At 38.8% G+C, this 19,443-nt stretch overlaps 1 protein-coding gene across 1 annotated transcript; it reads right to left on the bottom strand.

Annotated features, from left to right (window-relative positions):
• Positions 1-4,412: 4,412 nt before the first annotated feature.
• On the bottom strand, positions 4,413-18,908 carry LOC113075750 (probable helicase senataxin; the record flags this gene model as incomplete). The annotated part of the gene is given in 24 exon segments (XM_026248444.1): positions 4,413-5,823; positions 5,917-6,004; positions 6,088-6,183; positions 6,817-6,978; positions 7,074-7,166; positions 8,745-8,920; positions 9,571-9,678; positions 9,908-10,057; positions 10,133-10,204; positions 10,289-10,401; positions 10,478-10,579; positions 10,678-10,834; positions 10,960-11,112; positions 12,158-12,381; positions 12,459-12,632; positions 12,779-12,875; positions 14,266-14,666; positions 14,669-17,552; positions 17,659-17,752; positions 18,546-18,577; positions 18,579-18,623; positions 18,625-18,722; positions 18,797-18,857; positions 18,859-18,908. Coding segments are annotated over 24 exon segments (6,131 nt in total), but the record flags the coding sequence as incomplete, so codon positions are not given.
• Between the last annotated feature and the right edge of the window lie 535 nt (positions 18,909-19,443).

Genomic DNA, 19,443 nt, shown 5'->3' with positions numbered 1-19,443 from the left:
TATGTTTTGATATCGTCCTACAGATTAGAGTAATTTCATCAATAACAATATGTAATACTGTACATGAAATATTTCATCAAATGGCTAATAATACCACAAAAAACTAATTGGTGTTTACGCAGTTGTTTTCCCTCCAAGATGATGTCACTTCCTATCTGATGATGTCATTAAGGAAATGGCTTTTGTTAGTTAAAAGCATTTTACAAAAGATTAAGAGTATAGAAAGTGATATTGGAGAAAGGTAAAAACTATTATGAATTACTAATTAAACAATTAATTGGGGGGGGGGGAGTATTTGTTAGTTAAGGACTTTACAAACTAGTGCAGCACAAAGGACATTAAAAAAATTGCAACATGCACTTAAACCAACAGCTCAAATTATTTACAATTCACTTAATTTATTTTTGCAACTACAAAAGCTAATATGTCAACTAATATGATTTTCATCATTCAAATATACTGTATAATTGATAACAAACAAAACTAAGAAATGATTCCAAGAAATTGCATTTTGTTTGTAATAACTTGATTTTAAAAGGAGAAAAAAAAAGACATGAAATAGCTATTTCTTAATTAATTGTTTTGTTTATCATTTTACAAGTTAGTAAAGAACAAGCAATGACGAAAATTGCTGCATGAACTTAACCAGCAGACAAAACGATTTCAAATTAATTTCATTATTGTATTGTGTCTACAGAGCTATCTAAAATGATTTCTATCTCTAAAAAGTTATTTCATCCACTATATTAAGACAGCATGGTATGAGTGACCCAATCAAATCTTCTACTGGCTCTTATTTTACAGTCGTAGAGGAACCCAGAGAGAGTTTTATATTTACTTTACGGTCACCGGCTTTATGAAATATCTGAAAATGACACCCGAGCCAGTGAGACAACAAACAGGACGCTGCTCCAATAACGTAAAATTACAACAAAAGCCAGTTTCCAGGCCCTTGCTGACCTGGCATCTTCCTGATGAGAGAAAAATGCTGCGTCACGTCACAGTAGAGTGTCCTGCACCTGAGGATCAGCGGGCATTGATTACCTTCCTCAGAATATCAATAGTGCACGTCAAGATGGGTCTTTATGAGTGCACAGCTTCATTCTCACCACCTTTAGATAGAAACATGATTAGAATCATACAAACAGGAAACAATAGGTGAACGTGGGAAGAGAGTGGCTAAATTACCTTAACACATAATGATTTTAAACAATAGCATTTAAATAATGGCATACTACATTTAAAATAAACTTACAAAAAAATACCATCTCTCTATCATGGTTCCACCATAAAAACTCCTTTAACAACACAAATAAAAACTGCATTTTACAGGATGATATAAGATTGAAATGAATTGAACTGCTGAGATTTGAGTCTTAAAAAATTTTCTGTGTGCATCTCTAAAGGTTTCTACTGAGGTTTTTGGCCACACATTGAGTGGACTGCACAGTTCTGGTTTAGGGAATATAATATACAGTTGCTTGGCCCTGAAACTGGGGCATGGCAGACTGGTGTAAACCTAGAAACATTGCGACCCCTAGTGGTGCAACAGACACTGCACATTTTACCACCATTACCCTCAATTTAAAAACGTGTTTCTTCCCTCTCCTAGAGTTATCTTTATTGTTACACACAGGGTTCAGATCTGTGCAGGTCTATTTATTGTTTCTATTAAACAGCTCTGGTTTGAAGACTGGAACAACTATGAATATTTCCATCAGGAAACATTTCTCCACTTCTGTGAATTTCTGGGAGCTTGAAGAAGGATCGGTGTCATCATACTGTAAAACATCATGGAGACTGAGCTTCTCTAGTTCAATCCGCTGCTTTAGGTAAAACTGAAGACAGAGACAAATAATTTGCATTCTATGCAGAAAGAAGAGAGAGAAGTCTCTTTAAATTCTACTCTATTCTTTAGATTTATAATTGTCTTTGGCTGAAGTGAAGATCTCACCTTTTGACAAGCCATCTTTGGCCGAGGTGTTACTGTTAATCTTTTCCAGGTCTTGTATTTTTGGGAAATCGCCACACAGCAATACAAACAAGAGGAGCCCGAGTGACCACACTGTCGCTGGTTCCCTGGGGTGCTGGCCGGTCATAAGATATATTTAGGAGGCCAGTACTCTCGAGCCTGGAAAAGAGATTTTGTTCCCATTAACGGAATTTTAACTAGATATTCATCAAAGTAAAATAAAAGTATTTGATTCACAACAGTGGATACCATTTCTGGATGCATCGTGAGAGCTTGAATCACTCAGGATCCTGTGTGAACGACCCTCATAAACATCATAAACATTATTACAAAATACGGATTACATAATACAGGATTAGTTTCCACAGTTATGCTGATGATACTCAACTGTATCTCAACGAGACCAGATGAAACTTCTAAATTATCTAAGCTAACAGAGTGTGTTAAAAATGTACAAGATTGGATGACCAATAATTTTCTCTTATTTAATTCACATAAGATAGAGATATTAATTATTGGACCAAAAAAAAGTACACAGAATCTCGTAGACTAGTTTGCAATTAGACGGATGTACTGTTACTTCCTATACTGTCTAAATCTGGGTTGTTTTATTAGACAGCAACATTTCTTTTGAAAATAATATTTCCCATGTTACAAAAACTGCATTCTTCCATCTTAGAAACATTGCCAAGCTACAAAACATGTTATCTGTTTCTGATGCAGAAAAGCTAGTTCATGCATTCATGACCTCTAGACTGGACTATTGTAATGCACTTCTAGGTGGTTGTCCCGTTTCTTCAATAAACAAGCTACAGGTCGTCCAAAATCCCTACAGCTGGACATGGCAGACACTGTAGCTTGGGGGACTTCATCATCAACACTATAGTTAGGTGTATCTGGAGTTTGGATGGAGTCGAAATTAATAGTGTTGAGAGCATGGAGGACATCAGCACTCCATTCCAACAAATCACCAAAGTAGTAAATCTTGAGAGTCATCATTATAGACTCAGAGTGACTGGTGATTGGTTCATCAGTGAAATTTGATTCACTCATAAATAAATCAAGAAATTAATAATTTATTGAATCACTGAAAACTGGCAAATCGTTCATGACTATGTTAAAATTTTCATTTGTGAACCAGCAAAAAGAGTTAAAATGCACACAGCTGTGTGTATTGACAGTTTAATGAATTTAACTTTTATTTTATTTTTTACTGTTGGGTAAAATTTATATCAAACTTCTATGCTAATATTAGTTAAAATAGCACCCACAATAACACAAAAAGAAAAACTCCTCCATGGACAATTAATATCTTGATTTTTAGGGTCCTTTCTTTTTTTATGCCAACTCAAATCTAGCCTGTGAGGGCTAAGTTGAGCTTCTGTATCGACATTTTTTAATAGTGGTTTAATTTTACAGCAGTTAAAAAAAAAGTGCCAAAGTTTACAGGAAACTTGATCCTTACCTGGCTGTCACCAATGAGGCGAGCTGTTGTTGATGGAGCTCCTCATGGCGCGAGATTTGCGCGGGTTAACTGCGGCACTGAGAAAGTGCGGGAGAGGCTCACGCGGGACTTAATCAGGATGCCATATTGAATTTTACATGGATGAAAACTATAGGTTGTTTTAGGGATAGTTTTTTTTTTATGTGGCACGCACATTATAAAAGTCTTAAATCATGTCATATTAGACAAAATACAGTGTTCACAACAGTTTTTTTTCCCCAGCAATCTTTATGTTGGAAAAACAGCACAATCCATTGAACACTTAATATTTTAGTTAAGGTTACGTTAGTTCTTACTTTGAGACACATACTCTGTATTGAGAATCTAAAAGCAAATTGAAGCTCCTTGACTTCAGATTTTACGCAATGACCACTACCTGTCTATATCACATGGCCAAACAACCGTTCGTTCAGATTAATAATACTAATAATGCATTTGTGTCTCTTAATCACATGGTTGTTGTCATTTTACAAAAAGCAATAAGCCACTTGAGACCATGACAGATTTTAGAAGTCACTTTACACCAATAAAATAAAACCATGGTCTTGAGGGGCTTATTGCACCCATTACAAATAAATATTAAAAGATTGGGATGAGGTGTTGACCCCTATGTATTTTAAGGAAAGACTATCAGAATTGACTGATTAAAAAGACAACAAACCTTAAGGGTGGTGGTACCATGGTACAGATGGTGACGCTGTTGTAGGTCAAAATATGCAATGGCACTGATTGATTAACATCCATGTGCCATAGTATTCACCAATTTCAAGTATTTGTATACATTTTAAATGAGGGTAAAAACAGACTACCATGATATGATTCAGTGGATCTACTCACATCACAAGAATAATAGTGGCTCACCTGCAAAATCAATTTGTGCACTGATTCTCATTACAGAAAAAAAAAAAAAAACAAAAAAAAAAACAATCCAAAATGTAAAAAAAGAAAAAAAGGAACTTCTTTTAATTTCCGGTCTACAAAAAGTGCATCTGTACAAAATAAAGTCCTCTTCATACACTTTTGTAAAACTGGTGGCACCAAAAGATAAAACTCAAGGGCAAAAGCCACAATAGTGGGTCGATCTCTCAGTCTCACAGCTTGTATACTTTAACTGTACAAACTTAACTCTCATTCACAAATCAAACACAACATGACAATTTATACCTGAAATGAAAATGTTAAGCAATAACTTTGGTTCTGTTTTTGGCCTTCTTTAACTCCTCCTCCAGACTAATAGTGACTATAATCAAAGTTACCTGAAAAAACTATTCTAACAGTCGGCTCAGTCAAAAATAATCCAGTATGTTTCCAGAAATCCAGAATGTTAAAAGACAGCATAAAACAACCAGTGAAACACAAACGGCAATGCATTCATGCACACCAAATCCATCCCTGCAAAACTCTTTCAATCAGTGTTACATTCAAATAAGTGACAAACTGTACAGCAAACTATACACCAAAAAAATGGTTATTTCTGAGCACGTCCAACTGCTTTAGAAAGTGCAGTTTTTGAGTCAATATATTGTTTTTTGGAGATGAGCACAAGGTCCAAAAACTCAAAACCTGTTGTGCGGAACAAAACATCCCTCTTCATGCATAAAATTGTTCTTTAAATGTTCATTTAGCAGCAGAACGCACTTAGAAAGAGATAAGGTAAGCAGTAAGCACTGCCATCAAACTCATTTGTCAAGCTAATTGTAAAGCCAATGCCTGAGAAAAAGACGTTTAACGAAGACCCATGTACATAGTGGGTTCTCAAAACATGGAGAAGAGGACACGAAGGAAAAATTTCTCCCTTAATGCACTGCTGTGAAGCTTTAATGACATAAAAACAGGGATAATTCATTTATCTCCTGTGTCGTCTTGATGGTGAAGAGCTGCTGTGTCTTGAAGAGTATCTGGAAGACTGGCCTGTACTTCTAGAATCGGCTTCATACGAATTAGCCCTGTTTGTAGAACGGCGGGACTCTGGTAAGCCCCGCCCATCTCTGTCTGGTCCCTGTTCTCTGATTGGCCGGCGCTCTGCAAAACGTGGGTCTGTGGGCCTGTCGCTCATCCGTGGGTTATTAGGGCATTCCAAGGGTATTAGCCGTGGCATTGGCGCACTGCTCGTATCATGTTGAAGGTGGGGCGCAGGGGCGGGGTCTGTTTCCACAGGTGCATATGTCACAGGTGAGGTCACAGCGCTCGGTATCCCAATTGGGGGATAAGAGAGACTGCGGGTCGGCGGCTCTCGTTCTGGTTTAAGAATCTGCCTGACATCTCTTTCAAATTGTTTTTGCATAGTTTTGATGATCGTTTTACGTATACTAGCGTCCTCAATCAATGCTCCCCAATCACTTTGTTCCTGCAGAAATGCATCATTAAAAGCACTTAGAAATAAACAACAGCACCTCTAATGTTGGGTCGAGACAAACAAATGTATAAATGTGTATGTTACCCTGAGTGTGCGTAAATGTCCCAGAATAAAGAGACTAAATTTGGCTCTGGTGATGGTTACATTCATTCTTTGCCGATTTCCAACAAACCTTAAAAAGTAAGAAGCAATGTAATATATGAACCAGAAACTTGAACATTGTAGATGATTGATATATATGCTGTGTACACTTACCCAATGGAGCCTGTTTCACTGCTGGCTCTCACACAAGACACAATGATGCAGTCCATTTCTCTGCCCTGAAAGCCATCCACTGTATTGACTTCAACCCTAAAACACAATTACACATTATTCATACACACTCTACCGGTCGAAACAGTTTGGAATATTATGATTGTATAATGATTTTTGTTTTCTTAAGAACTCTTAATGTTTACCAAGGTTGCATTTATTTGATGAAAAATACAGTAAAACAATAATATTGTGAAATCATGCTACAATTTAATTTATATATAATTTATTCCAGCAATGCAAAGCTGCATTTTCCGCATCACTTCATCCTTCAAAATCATTCTAATAGGCTGATTTGCTGCACATTTATCAATAATAGCTCTTACTTTAAACTTTGCAAAGATAATAAAATGTTAATATTTGTGTTAGTACTGAATTTCATATTTTTATAAAAAAGCAGTTGTGACACTGAAGAACAGATTAATGGCAGCTAGCTAACAAATTGCGTGACAGGAATAATTTACAAAAACAGTTATTTTAAAATTGTAATATTTATATATATCTCAATATTTCATAAGGATTTCTTAAAAAAACAGGTAGTTATCAGATAATTAAAATAATTCACAGTTCAAAAATAGAACCATAGATACAAAAGTTCAATTCTAACTATTATTTCTTATGGCAATCTGCAATGAAAAACATCTTAAGTAAAGTTGCAGACGGGGCCCTCACTGAAGATGCTTGTTGTCGATGCCTGAACCCCTGATGGCTTCCAGTATGCGTTGTTTCTGGGCGTTGTAGGGTGTGATGACGCCCACTCGCACTGACTGCTTCTCACCCAGCAGCTTCAACAGCAGCAAGACCAGCTTGACTTCTTTGTGATTGGAAAATGAACTGACCAGTCGAGAAACACAATAAATCAACTGTTCAGACACTGGTAAAAAAAAAAGTTAAGCCCACCATCCCACCCACATTCCTCTATTTCTTACTCTCTCTCCTTCTTCTCTATCCCATCCGTCACGTCGAACACTTTGTAGGGCTTGAAGGGCCAGCTGAGGGAACAGCGCTTCTGAGCCGTCTCACTGAGGGACAACAGGATACAAATCAGAAGTGCATATTTATACTTTTTTTTTTTGCCACACCTCCTAATGCAGATTAATTACTAGCTAAATATGTGGAAGATTTTTCTTAGTAAGATTTTAATCAATCAAGTAAATAATCAATGTGAATCTAGCCATTTTTGTTGCTAGTTATTATTCCATTATAATCCTATAGGTAAAGTATAGAAAGGAATTTGCCTACGTGCTGGAATGTACAAAACTGATGAGAAACATATGGTCAGGCATGTATATATGGCCTTTCTTTAGAATAAATCAAGCAGGGCGCCTCTTCTCTCTAGGGAGGTATTAAAAGTGTAATCATAAGGAAAAGATTGACTATGTGGAACCGCCCCATATAGTGTATATAAGGAGATCATAAATAACATTCAGGAGATCTCCTTGAAATAAAGTCTTTTCTTCTGAGAGAAAAACCCCAGACTGAGTGTGCTTCTTCAGAGAACCGGCAGACGACACTACAAAAACACTAAAAAAAATTGCATACTTAAATATATGCATTCTTGCTGATGAATGGCATGGGGGCATTTTTTGCACAATTAAATTGTGCTTTTGTGACTGTTAGAACAAGAGCGTATTAACACGGAAGTCACAGACAAAACATAAAAACAACAACAACAACAAAAAACCAAGCAGCATTAGCATGAAGCCATTTCACAAAATACAGTGTTAAATTTGAAGGCCTAGTCACACCAAGAGACAATATTTGTTTCTCTTTTCAACTGACCAGTGTTAGTTTAGTATCATTTATATGCCATTTTAGATTTTGTTAAAACATTTGATGTTTATATTTGAAATAATGTTTTCGTTGATTTATTTTTTATATACATTTTAAAGTACTAATTATTTTAGTACGGTACTTAAAATTAAACTTAAATTAAAACAACAGTTCTTGCAGAAAGTGAAAACTAGAAAATTTATGTTATTTCAAGATACAAGTATTTATTTATTTTTTTAACACCAAAAAAGTAGACGAAATAATCATCTAAAGCTCACCATCACCGAATAGAGCTGGGTTCTGCCAACGACTTTAGAGGTTGCATAACAATATCACAGGTGGATTGTGACTGAAACTGCATCAAAAGTGCGAGAGATCCCTTTCAATCTTTCCTGTAGCACACGTTACATTACATAAAGCACACGAATAACTGAAGTCTTTTATCCATGGCTTCTTGAATACACCTTTCATCTGTGATTTATGTCGCATTTTCATTTAATTCTCGGTAGTAATAGACCTTCACAGCAAAATGGGAGTCAATCAGTGTCAGTGGAACATGTTTGTTGAGATCTGCAGACCATGGTTTAGTTTGCAGTAAGCAGCTCGCTATGTTGAGCACTCACCACACGCACGGTCCTCTCAGTGACCGGAGGAGTCTCAATTCAGACTTAGTCATAGTCGTCTGCTCCTGATCATACTGCCTGCACTGCCCCTGCCTACACATCATAAACATGAGGAGTCTGACTGCAGCACACGGTCTTCTCTCTCCCTCTCTACTCATGCCACAAGTGTAAACGTTCCAAACAAACAAGCAGCTGGGTGCGTACCAGTCGTCCTTGAGAGCGCTGTTGTAGATGTACTTGGAGGGGAATTCGCAGATGTCCGGGTGCATGCGGTACTGCACGCCGAGCAGGACGATTGGAGAGAGTTGCGGGTTTGACATATAAAGACTTTTGCATAACCTTGCCATAAGAGACTGGTCGAAGCCAAACTCCTTCGCTTTCTGTTAAAACACAAAAAATGTAATTCAAATCATGCACAAAATGAATGATACATTTTTTCCTGTCACTTATATTTAACCCTTATGCTGTTCTAAAAAAAAAATCTAATTTCTATTTATATATTATTTATATATATATATAGACTGATCAAAGGTCTCAATTATCTGAGCTTATGCACATCAGTTGGAGTGAACACACACATACATATATTGTTATCGTTTTAAATGTTCACTTAAATGTATATCAGTTCAGATCAATGAGGCCTACAACCAATCAGTTCCAAAAAGAAATACAAAACCTGTCCCAAAAAAAAAAAGATTGAATATATTATTTGAAAAAATATGAATAATAATAATAATAATAGTAGGCTGGTCATTTGACCAGGAATCCTTAAAATGTATAATTACACTGTAACAGGGACACCTTAAAATAAAGTATAAAAAACTGTGTGAATAACAATAGTATTTTTGTCCATTAACTAGCATTATAAGGGGGAAAAATTAAAACACTGAATGACCAGGGTTATGGTTAATAGGGTTAATGGGATAATTTACAACACAAATCTAAAAATACACAGAAAATCCTAACCATTTGTGTGTTTAAATTTACATGCTTGTAATACAAATACTCATTGACGAATATGGTGGGTTACCTGAGAGACAACTGTTGGTGGAAGCTGGTTGGGATCACCGACGAGGATTACAGCAGGACTTCGGTACAGCATGGGGATCAGAGTCTCAGATTCTTTAGACTGACTAGCCTACAAAAGTGCAGAGACACACAAAGAGGATTTTAAATATGGTTGTTAGGAGTATTAGTGCGTTTATATAATGATAATATAAACAATTAATTTGCTTTCATTGTGTTATATTTTGCACTAGCAGTAATAAGAAATTCAATTCATTGAAAAATGAGAAGTGCAATTGTAATTATAGTTCTTTTGTATTCAACCAAATAAAAACACATTTCACAGAATTAGATTTTGGGACCTCATCAATGATGACGCAGCTGAATGGTTCATGTCCGAGGCGACGGAAGGCATTCTCGAGGACAATACTTCCACTGGTGCTGAGCGTGCAGCAGATCACATGAGCGTTTTGCAGCACAACAGCTTGACTCTCCTGTCGCCTCATGCGACACTAAGAAAGAGACGAGAGGTATGTTTGTTTGTGGGAGTTTTACAAGTATTGTGAAACACAAATGTGACCGTTTACCTCTTTAATCTGCCGACCCAGTCCTTCTCTCTCTTTCAGGCGCTGCATCTTCTCCTCCATCAACGTCTTGAACTGTCAACCAACACATTGACAAAGCACTAAATCAATGATATCTATATTCTGTCTTTTAGAAACTTGTGTGAGTAGATGCATTACCTCGAAAGAATCCTTATTGGCTTTTGCACATCGCTGGGAGAGATTTTCAATGATTTGTTCCAGTTGCTCCTTGCGTTTGTGTATGTCAGCTTCTGCAGTTTGCTGAGCTCGCTCTACACACAAACACCTGATACATTAACATCACATGTGTTTACTCGTGAACTGTAAATGCATGAATTTCTCTCTCACGTGCTCTAGCTTTAGTCTGGTGGTCGAGGCTGAAAGGTTTTAATGACTTCGAGATGGTTCTTTCACTTCCCAATCGTACCAGGTTTATATCCCCGCAGTTACCTGTACAAAAAGTGGTGTCAGACATGCTTTAATGTGACAGTATATGGCATGCATGCATGCTTTTTTTTAAGTTGTCAATGTGTGCACAAGCTCACAACCTTGAGGTGCGTTGATGTTTCGGCATTTCTCTTTAAATATCAAAATGACCTTCTTCATCAGACTGTCAATGGCAGCATTAGAGGGAGCACAGAGAAGAACTCGTGTCCGTCGAGACTTGGCATGAATGTTCCCCGAAGGAGCAGCACTGTTAATACCCTGACCAAATAACCACACACAAAATAAACCCAGCTGCAGTTGCAGATAAAGGTGTCCTTGAGAGCATTCACAGTAGGCAGGAATAAAGTTACATTCGGACTAAAAAACTAAAACAAGACAAATACCAAAGATAGTAGTTTGTACAACAGGCCACCAATTGTTTTACTCTTCCCGGTTCCTGGAGGACCATGAATAAGGAGAAATTTTGGGGTCTTCTCTGTTCTCTTTACCATGGCAAGACCACAAGCTATTGCTCTTGCTTGGTCCCTGTTGAACTCCTGGAATGCAAGCACAGAAAAAAGAAAGAAGGCAATGAAGAAAGCAAGCAAGCAAGGACAAATGGAAGGAAGGAAGAAAGCAAGCAAGAGAGGGAATTAAGGGAGGTAGCAAGGAAGGAAGGAAGGAAGGAAGCAAGGGGGGCAAGGAAGGAAGGAAGGAAGCAAGGGAGGGAGCAAGGAAGGAAGGAAGGAATTAAGGGAGGGAGCAAGGAAGGAAAGAAGGAAGGAAGCAAGGTAGGGAGAAAGGAAGGATGGAAGCAATGAAGCAAGATAGGGAGAAAGGAAGGAAGCAAGGAAGCAAAGGAGGGAGCAAGGAAGGAAGGAAGAAAGCAAGGAAGCAAGGGAGGGAGCAAGGAATAAAGGAAGGAAGCAAGGGAGGAAGGAAGGAAGGAAGCAAGGGAAGGAGCAAGGAAGAAAGGAAGGAAGCAAGGGGGGCAAGGAAGGAAGGAAGGAAGCAAAGGAGGGAGCAATGGAGGAAGGAAGGAAGCAAGGTAGGGAGAAAGGAAGGATGGAAGCAAGGAAGCAAAGGAGGGAGCAAGGAAGGAAGGAAGAAAGGGAGGGAGCAAGGAAGGAAGAAAGGAAGCAAGTGAGGGAGGAAGGAAGGGAGGAAGGAAGGGAGGGAGCAAGGAAGGAAGCAAAGGAGGGAGCAAGGAAGGAAGGAAGGAAGAAAGAAAGCAAGGAAGCAAGGGAGGGAGCAAGGAAGGAAGGAAGAGCCAAAGAGTGAAGGAAAAAGGTAAAGAGAGTGCAGGAAAGAAAGGGGCAAAATTATAACGTGGGATCAAAATCAGTTTCACTTATTGGACTTAAACATGCACAAAAATAGTTGTCTAGGATTGTAGGTGAATATGGAAAAAATGCTTATAGCTATGCACTGCACATTTGGTTCGCACCCCTTATCTGTCAGATTTGTTTCCTGGAACTCTCTGCTCAAGTAGTAATGATTTAATTCAGGTGTATTAAAAAAGGAGACATACAAAATGTGCAATGCTGTAAAGTCCCTTGGACCAAGATTAGGAACCACTGCTTCAGATAAACCCAAACTCACTGGTAAATCCAGGTCCGGTGGGCTGTCCACAGTGTGCATGAAAAAAGATGCATGTGGAGCAAGTAGAGGTCGCAACATTGGTCCATTCCGCAGCAAACACAGTGCACGGAACTCCCGGAATATGCTGATCAATGATCCGATAACTTCACAGAGCACAGGTTGGGAATTCCCTGAAGATATATTACTACGTGTCTGAATCGTCAAGTTGAGAATTGGCCTGGAACCTGAGGAGGGACAGAGTAATGAGACTGTGGACATAAACATACACGAACCTTATTAAATGACCGCACAAGTCACACACCTGAACTTCTGTTGGACACATTGGACCGAGACACATAACCAAAATGAGGATGCGTTTCATGGAAATTTGGTTCATCATGGGCATATGACCCAGTGTTGTCAGGCAACCAAAGTAGCACCAGGTCATCTTCTTTTGGGTACAGTTGTTTCATGTCAGTTTCCTGAGAAATGTTTGCTACAAAAAAAAAAAAAAAATAGTAAAACTTCAATGAAATGGTTAAAATGGATGCTCCCCGACAGTAACAATTAAAGATTTGAACTGTATCAGAATAAACTTTACTGAACATCAGAAGGTAAACTGGCAAACATGGCTGGACTTACCTGTGAAGCTGGCACTAGCTGTGCGATTGCTGTATTCTATTCCCTGGAATGTTAGGTTAAGCTTGACTCTGCCCTCTTTGAGCCATTCACTCGCCATCTGTACAAAAAGTAATTGGTTAACCTTAACACTGGTATTAAATGACCAATTATTATCCTTGTAGTAGAAGCAGGACAAAAACAAATTAAAGGTTAACAAACAAATTAAAAAATAGTTCACCCAGAAATTTAAATTCTGTCTTTAATTTCTCAATCTCATGTCATTCCAAACCTGCAAGTCATTCGTTTATCTTCAGAACACATATTAACATTTTTGATGAAATTCGAGAGCTTTCTGACTCTTCAACAGACATGTCCGAGACCCAGAAAGGTCATAAGAACAAATTTAATATCAGTAGTTCAATATGAATTTTATGAAGCTGCCAGAATAGTTTGTACATGAAGAAAAAAAGAAAATAATCTCTTTCATGTCAGTCTTCAATGTGCGTTCACGGGAGTATCACAATACATGCGTGTGGTGCTACTGATGCAGAAGCCAGCGATCTGATGTAGAACACAAAAGCATTGGTCGTGGTACTCTCGTGAACGCACATCGAAGACACAGAAGAGAAAGAAAATGTTGAATAAAGCCATTATTTTTGTTTTCTTTGGGCACATAAATGTATTTTCACATTCTTTATAAAAATTAAATGTTGAACCACTGATGCCACATGGACTATTTTAACAATGTCCTTACTACTTTTCTGGGCCTTGAACATGTCAGTTTTCGTTGCGGTCTATATAGGGTCAGAAAAGCTCTTGGATTTCTTTCTTTCTTCCTTTTTTTTTAAAACAACGTTACACTTATGTTAAATGCACATTACACATCCGAATACACTCATACATAAGCACACCTATGTCTACACTCACATTAGCACATATGTACATCTCTAAATGTGTGATAAATTTTTTTATAAAATCAGGTATATGAGACATTGCATATTTGATCCATTTTTCCCAGTACAAAGCTAATTGTTCCATTTTATGATTTACAAATGCTGTTATTCACTCCAATGTGATTTCCATCCATGCATTTAGGGTAGGACTCTCCTGTGATAAATTTTTTTTGGTAAAACTCTTTTTTTTAATGGCTACCAATAATATATTTATTAGAAATGTATCTCTTTTTAACCATTCCAGGAGTCTGTATCCAAAAAAATAATACTTTACTGTTATAGGGTATAACACATTCAAATATATCTTGTAAGGCAATATGTATTCCTTTCCAGTAGCCCTTAATAATAGAACAAGCTCTTGGATCTAATCAAAAATATCTTAATCTGTGTCCTGAAGATGAACAAATGTCTTACTAGTTTGGAACAACGTGCAGGTGAGTAATTTAATGACAGAATTTATATTTTTGGGTGAAAAACAAACCCTTTAATTGTATAAGATTCAGTCCTAATTACACCCAAGTATTTAGGAATTACAGATATAAGATGTAGTCCCACCTCTTCAAATGCATTAATTAGCAGCAGGGGGTACAAGGTGTTGAAGTACTCCAAGTAGCTAGAAAACTGAACTGGCACTTTCTGCAGCGGTAGTTGGCACAGATCATGTGGACTCCCAAATGATTTGTAATTGTCAAGCATCCTATATTCCCATTTAAGGATTGCTTGGGTCAAGATTGAAAGGTCAAACGTCTGGCTTTGATCCACTGTGGGTCCTGGATTGTAAACTGGAGCCTCGGGTCTTTGGTATACCTTGTAAGATGGTGGCTCTGAGTTGGAGCTTCTTCTAGAACTAGTGGCCAACTCAGGAGCATATGGAGCGTGTCGTGAAGGAAGTTGCATTGTGGGTTGTGGAGGATGGAGAGGTTGAAATGTTTTCGGAGGTGGCACTGCTGGGGGCAGTCGGGAATCTTCGCTTTAGCAACATTCGCAGCAGGAGGAGGCTTGGCTTCTTTTTCCATTTCAAGGACAAGCGAGGCACTGCGGGAGCTGGGGGTGTATATTTTTGTGGTAGAAGGTTTGGCCTTTTTCTGAGATATAGGTGACATGCCAGGCTTCACAAACAAATGATCATCATTTCCACCAATAGGAGTCTGAATAGGTTTAGGGGTCAAGGTTGGCCCTGGGGCATCTGACTCACTGTCTGTATCAATGTCCATGTCTATAGGGTCTCTCTGGGTAAGAAAGAGTTCTTCACCATTTTCTTCCTCAAACTGCTCCATTTGAGAGCACAGTTCCATGTCGGTGGGTTCCATCTGAGTGAGGAACATCCATTCTTCATCATCCTCCTGAGCAGGTTTTTCGTTTTCCATGTTGGCATCAGCAGTCTCACTGGCTTGGAAGTACTCCGGTTCTACACACTTATTATTTCCAGCCCCATCTCCTGCAGAATTGGTTCCTGATGCAGCATTTTCATTATCCCGCTGAAAGCTGGAATCTGGCTGAGGACAAGGAAAGATATCACCAGCCTCGCTGCTTGCAACTGTAGGTTTCGGTAAGTGCATTTCACCTGGCTGATTGATATCTGCTGGTTTGGGAGCTAATGTTGATGTGATGACTCCTGTTGCTGGCCTCTGATTTGCCTGCTTCTCACGACTTAGCCTGAAAAACTGAATATCTTGTGATCCCAGAAGTTTCTTGTTGCTTTTTACGATATGATTCTGTGGAGAAGACTTATTGGCTCGATTCACTCGCCTTTTCTTCTGTTGTGGTTCTACCTGCACTTTCTGACCATGGCACCTCAGTTTAGCAACACCATCAAGCGAGCGTTGAGAAAGATCAAATGCTTTCCTCTCCTTCTTTTTTAATCCCAAACGCTCTGCTGTGGATTCTGGCTCAGCAACCTTACGCACCTTCTTTGGGGGAACTATCTTAGGGGTATTACTTGAACTGGGGGCAGAAAAATAAGGAGAGGAAACAGAGCTGCAGGATGAAGAGGAAGGTGAGCATAGAGTAGTTGAAGAGGATGGTTCCTCTATATCCTGAGATGTTGAGCTGCGTTTCCAGGAGTGGCGTCTGCTTTTTTGAGCAAGGGCATCAATTATCAATGGCTTTTTAGGCTGTTTCTTTTCAGATGGAGTTGTTTTTGTGCTTTTAACCGGTTTTGGTTTGGCAAATTTATCCCAGCTCTCTGCAGTACTGGATGCTTTGGACAGTGAAGTTGCAAATGAATCCACTGGCTCTTGTGGCTGCTGCTGTTCTCTGATCTTATCTTCTGCTTGCTGACAAGCCCTCTCAATGTCTTCATCTGGAATAAGTTCGGTCTCTGAACTTGATGGAGATGCTTCACGAGGAGTTTCATCCACCTGTGGTTTGAGTAGTTGGTCTGATTTGGGCTTCTTCGTCAAGTCTGATGCATCAAAAGCAGAATCATCCCAGGCAGATGCCACATATTGCTGGGTCTCAAACTCAAAGACCTGTGATTCACTGAGATCATCATAATCACGACCGGGGCTCTCAGACAGGACACAAACTTTTGGAGACCTCAGGATGTCATTTGGCCTTTCATCATTATCAGAATCATCATCAGAGATAACAATGGTACTACACTCCACATTTTCCTTTGAAGCACCCATGAACCTGTTACCAATTTTTTCAACAGCATTATTGTTATCTTCGGAGTCGCCAGATTCAACATTGTGGATTGATTTTGTCAGACGAACCAGTTTGATATCAAGGGGTTCATCGTCATCCTCCTCATCCTCATCAGCTCCAAAACCACATGCCTCTTTAGCTGATTTTAAGGACTTGTTTATATCTGGTTTAACGCGTTCCAACTGAACAACTGGACTCAGCTGTGAAATTGACACTGGGTCAAGGGTTTCCTTCTTAGCCTTTATGATAACCTCAAGACCGCTGCAGAAATCCTCATCCAAATCCCAATTTTTATAATTCCAAATTGACTCCTTTTTGATAAAACCAGATTCATCTCCTGCTCTGCTTGGACCTGCCTCTTGGTGCTCATATGGTTGCTGATTTAGGGTTGCCACGGAATTTCTGGAAATAACAGTGTTTGTAGTTGCCTCCACTGATGGTCCACATGGTGGTGGAACAACAGAAGGTGAAGAAGTAGATCTTTCTGGCATTGACCGGACAACTCTTAACAAACACTTCTGAAGCTCATCAGATTCAGAACATGTTAAATCCCATCGTTTGTTTGTAACTCCACGCAACTGATTGTTCAGCAAACTCAAAAAGCGGGCCGCGCTTGGGACAGATCTCCTTTTCCCGTCTTTCAGTAGCCGTCGAATCAGTGTCACGCAGTCAGCAATTATAGCACCAATGCCTCCTCCAGATGCAGGCAGTTTTCGAACTATCCCAAGGTTGTATGAGGTTGAACTGACTCCGTGAATCCCACCCATCCTGTCTGGTGGTCCATGTGTTTCATCTGATTGGATGATGCACAAGACAATCTCCCCAACCCACTTGTGGGCACAGCGAGAAAGTATACCCATCCGTCCTTCAGTAGAGTGTAGCTCAACAATTTGAATAAGGATACGAGTGAATAACTCTGACACTTTATCGTACACAATCGTCTGTCCGGTTAGCATGTGCCGATTTTCTCGTATCTTATCACAAAGATAGTGGATGACTTCACTAATATAGGAAGCATTGAGCTCTGAAAGTTCCATTATGGAACGAACAAAAGGAATGAACCACAGAAAAGTGCTTCCGTATACACGCATGCTCTGGCCCATTTCAGAATCAAGCACTGTGACCAGGGACTGCATATCCTCATAGATCATATAGTTGCTTGAAACCCCACTGTTGGACGACAAACCAGATGCCTACATAAAGAACAAAAGGAAAAATAGTATTCAGCTTTTTTCTAATAAAGAGTGCAGGAAATGTTTGTTGAATGAAGAGAATGCAGTGTCAAAACAGAAGCCTTACATGGTTTGGTTTTTCTGAGGCATAACAGTTGTACACCATCTGACTGCAGGTCACCATATTGTCATCATATTCAGGTTCCACTTTAAACATACCGCTGTGCATAAAAAAAATGTAATTGATTAAATAACTTCTCAGAAAACCCTACATTACCAAACATTTTCTGCTAACAAAAGTTCCGCCAAGCATGGCATTTCAAAGCAGCCATTAATGGTCCAACTGGCACCACTTGAACCATTTTCCTTGTCAAATAATGGCCAGGTTCACGGAATCAGAAATTAAAGAGAACTGTTTTTTATAATATGTGCTGATCTTCACTGTTAAAGTGCTATTATAGATGTAATCTTTAACATCCAGGAGCAATGTATATGAAATGGAATCATTACATTCCATTTTTTATTTTTTTTTAATTAAGGATCTCTGGAAATAGTGATACATTTTAATTATGTGTTTACATTTGCATGGATTCTGCCATCCCTGTGAAGAATCCCTCCCAATGTCTTGGAGTTTTAATGCAATACACTGCATAGGCCTATATGCTACTACTGTTGGTCCACTTTTTGCCCCAACCTATATGTTCTCACATGATAACAGCACAAAAGAGACCTCAGTTTATCACGTCGGCACAAAATCACCACATTTTCTCTTAATGGCAGCTCATCACATGAGCACACACAGTTGAATATACAACTATAATAACAGAATAACGAAGCACCTCACTGCATTTTAAACCAAGTAGTGACTGGCTTTTGTTGACTATTCACGTTTAAGGCAGATCCATAACGAGAATCATTGCATTGAGTGTACTGCATTGTTGAATTACTGCAATTTCCTATGCAATGGCTACAATTCAGCATGGCATCAAATCTTTTCAATAAATTCAAAATTACCCCATGGTCTTTTGCCGGATGTTTCTAATTTCTGCAAACATAGCTGGCAGCTCCGGTGATTGTCTGGAACGCTGTATTTAGGGTCAACCTGACCCCAGATCTTAGAACCAAGTCGGTCCAGAATTACCATAAAACAGTGGAGGGCTGGCCAGAATGGGTCAGAAGCTGGGTTATCCTCTGAAATACACAAGTGGACCACTTTTAATCTATTGTTATCTCATCAAATCATGAAAAGTTTCATGATGACATACCATTTTTCAACCCATCCATTGTGCGGAGTATGCAAAGCGGGATGTTAAACTGTCCCATGAAACAGAGAGTCCATTGCCTCCGCACTGAGCTGCGTTAGTAACATACAGATACCTGTAGGGCACAAAAGAGATTAACTTCAAAAAGGTGACATCACACTCATCAAGGGATTGAAAAATGAGAACTATTTGCCAATTCCAAGTCAAACAGACACTCTAAGTGCAATACAGAAAGTTTCCAGATTAACATGCACTGAATAGGGCACTGTGTAACACTTATTTTACAGTATATAGACACTAGAGCAATCCATCAATCCCCCTGAATTTTAATCCCATTCATTTCTTTCAAAGATCCAGTTTCTATATTAACTCCTTTCCATGGCATTGACTGAATTTTATGACAATCCAAAGATTTTGGTTTGTTTTTTTCCACTGGTAGGGGTGCTATTATGCATCAAAATAATAATGGCAAATAAAATGTCAAACCCATTAAGGACAGTGCAAACTTTGGGGTGTCAGAAAAAATGTTAATTGCACGTTGTTGATATCTTTGTCAAGAGCAGAGGAACAGAAACCTAACAGCAGGAATGACTGCTGTCTAGCAAGAGCGAGAAACCAAAATATCTCAAACTGTACAAGTTACAAAAGGA

This window comes from Carassius auratus, unplaced genomic scaffold (assembly GCF_003368295.1).
Source record: "Carassius auratus strain Wakin unplaced genomic scaffold, ASM336829v1 scaf_tig00017625, whole genome shotgun sequence".
In the NCBI taxonomy this organism is placed as follows: domain Eukaryota; kingdom Metazoa; phylum Chordata; class Actinopteri; order Cypriniformes; family Cyprinidae; genus Carassius; species Carassius auratus.
Note: the sequence above shows the minus strand (reverse complement) of the source record. Positions and strands in the feature narration are given on the sequence as shown.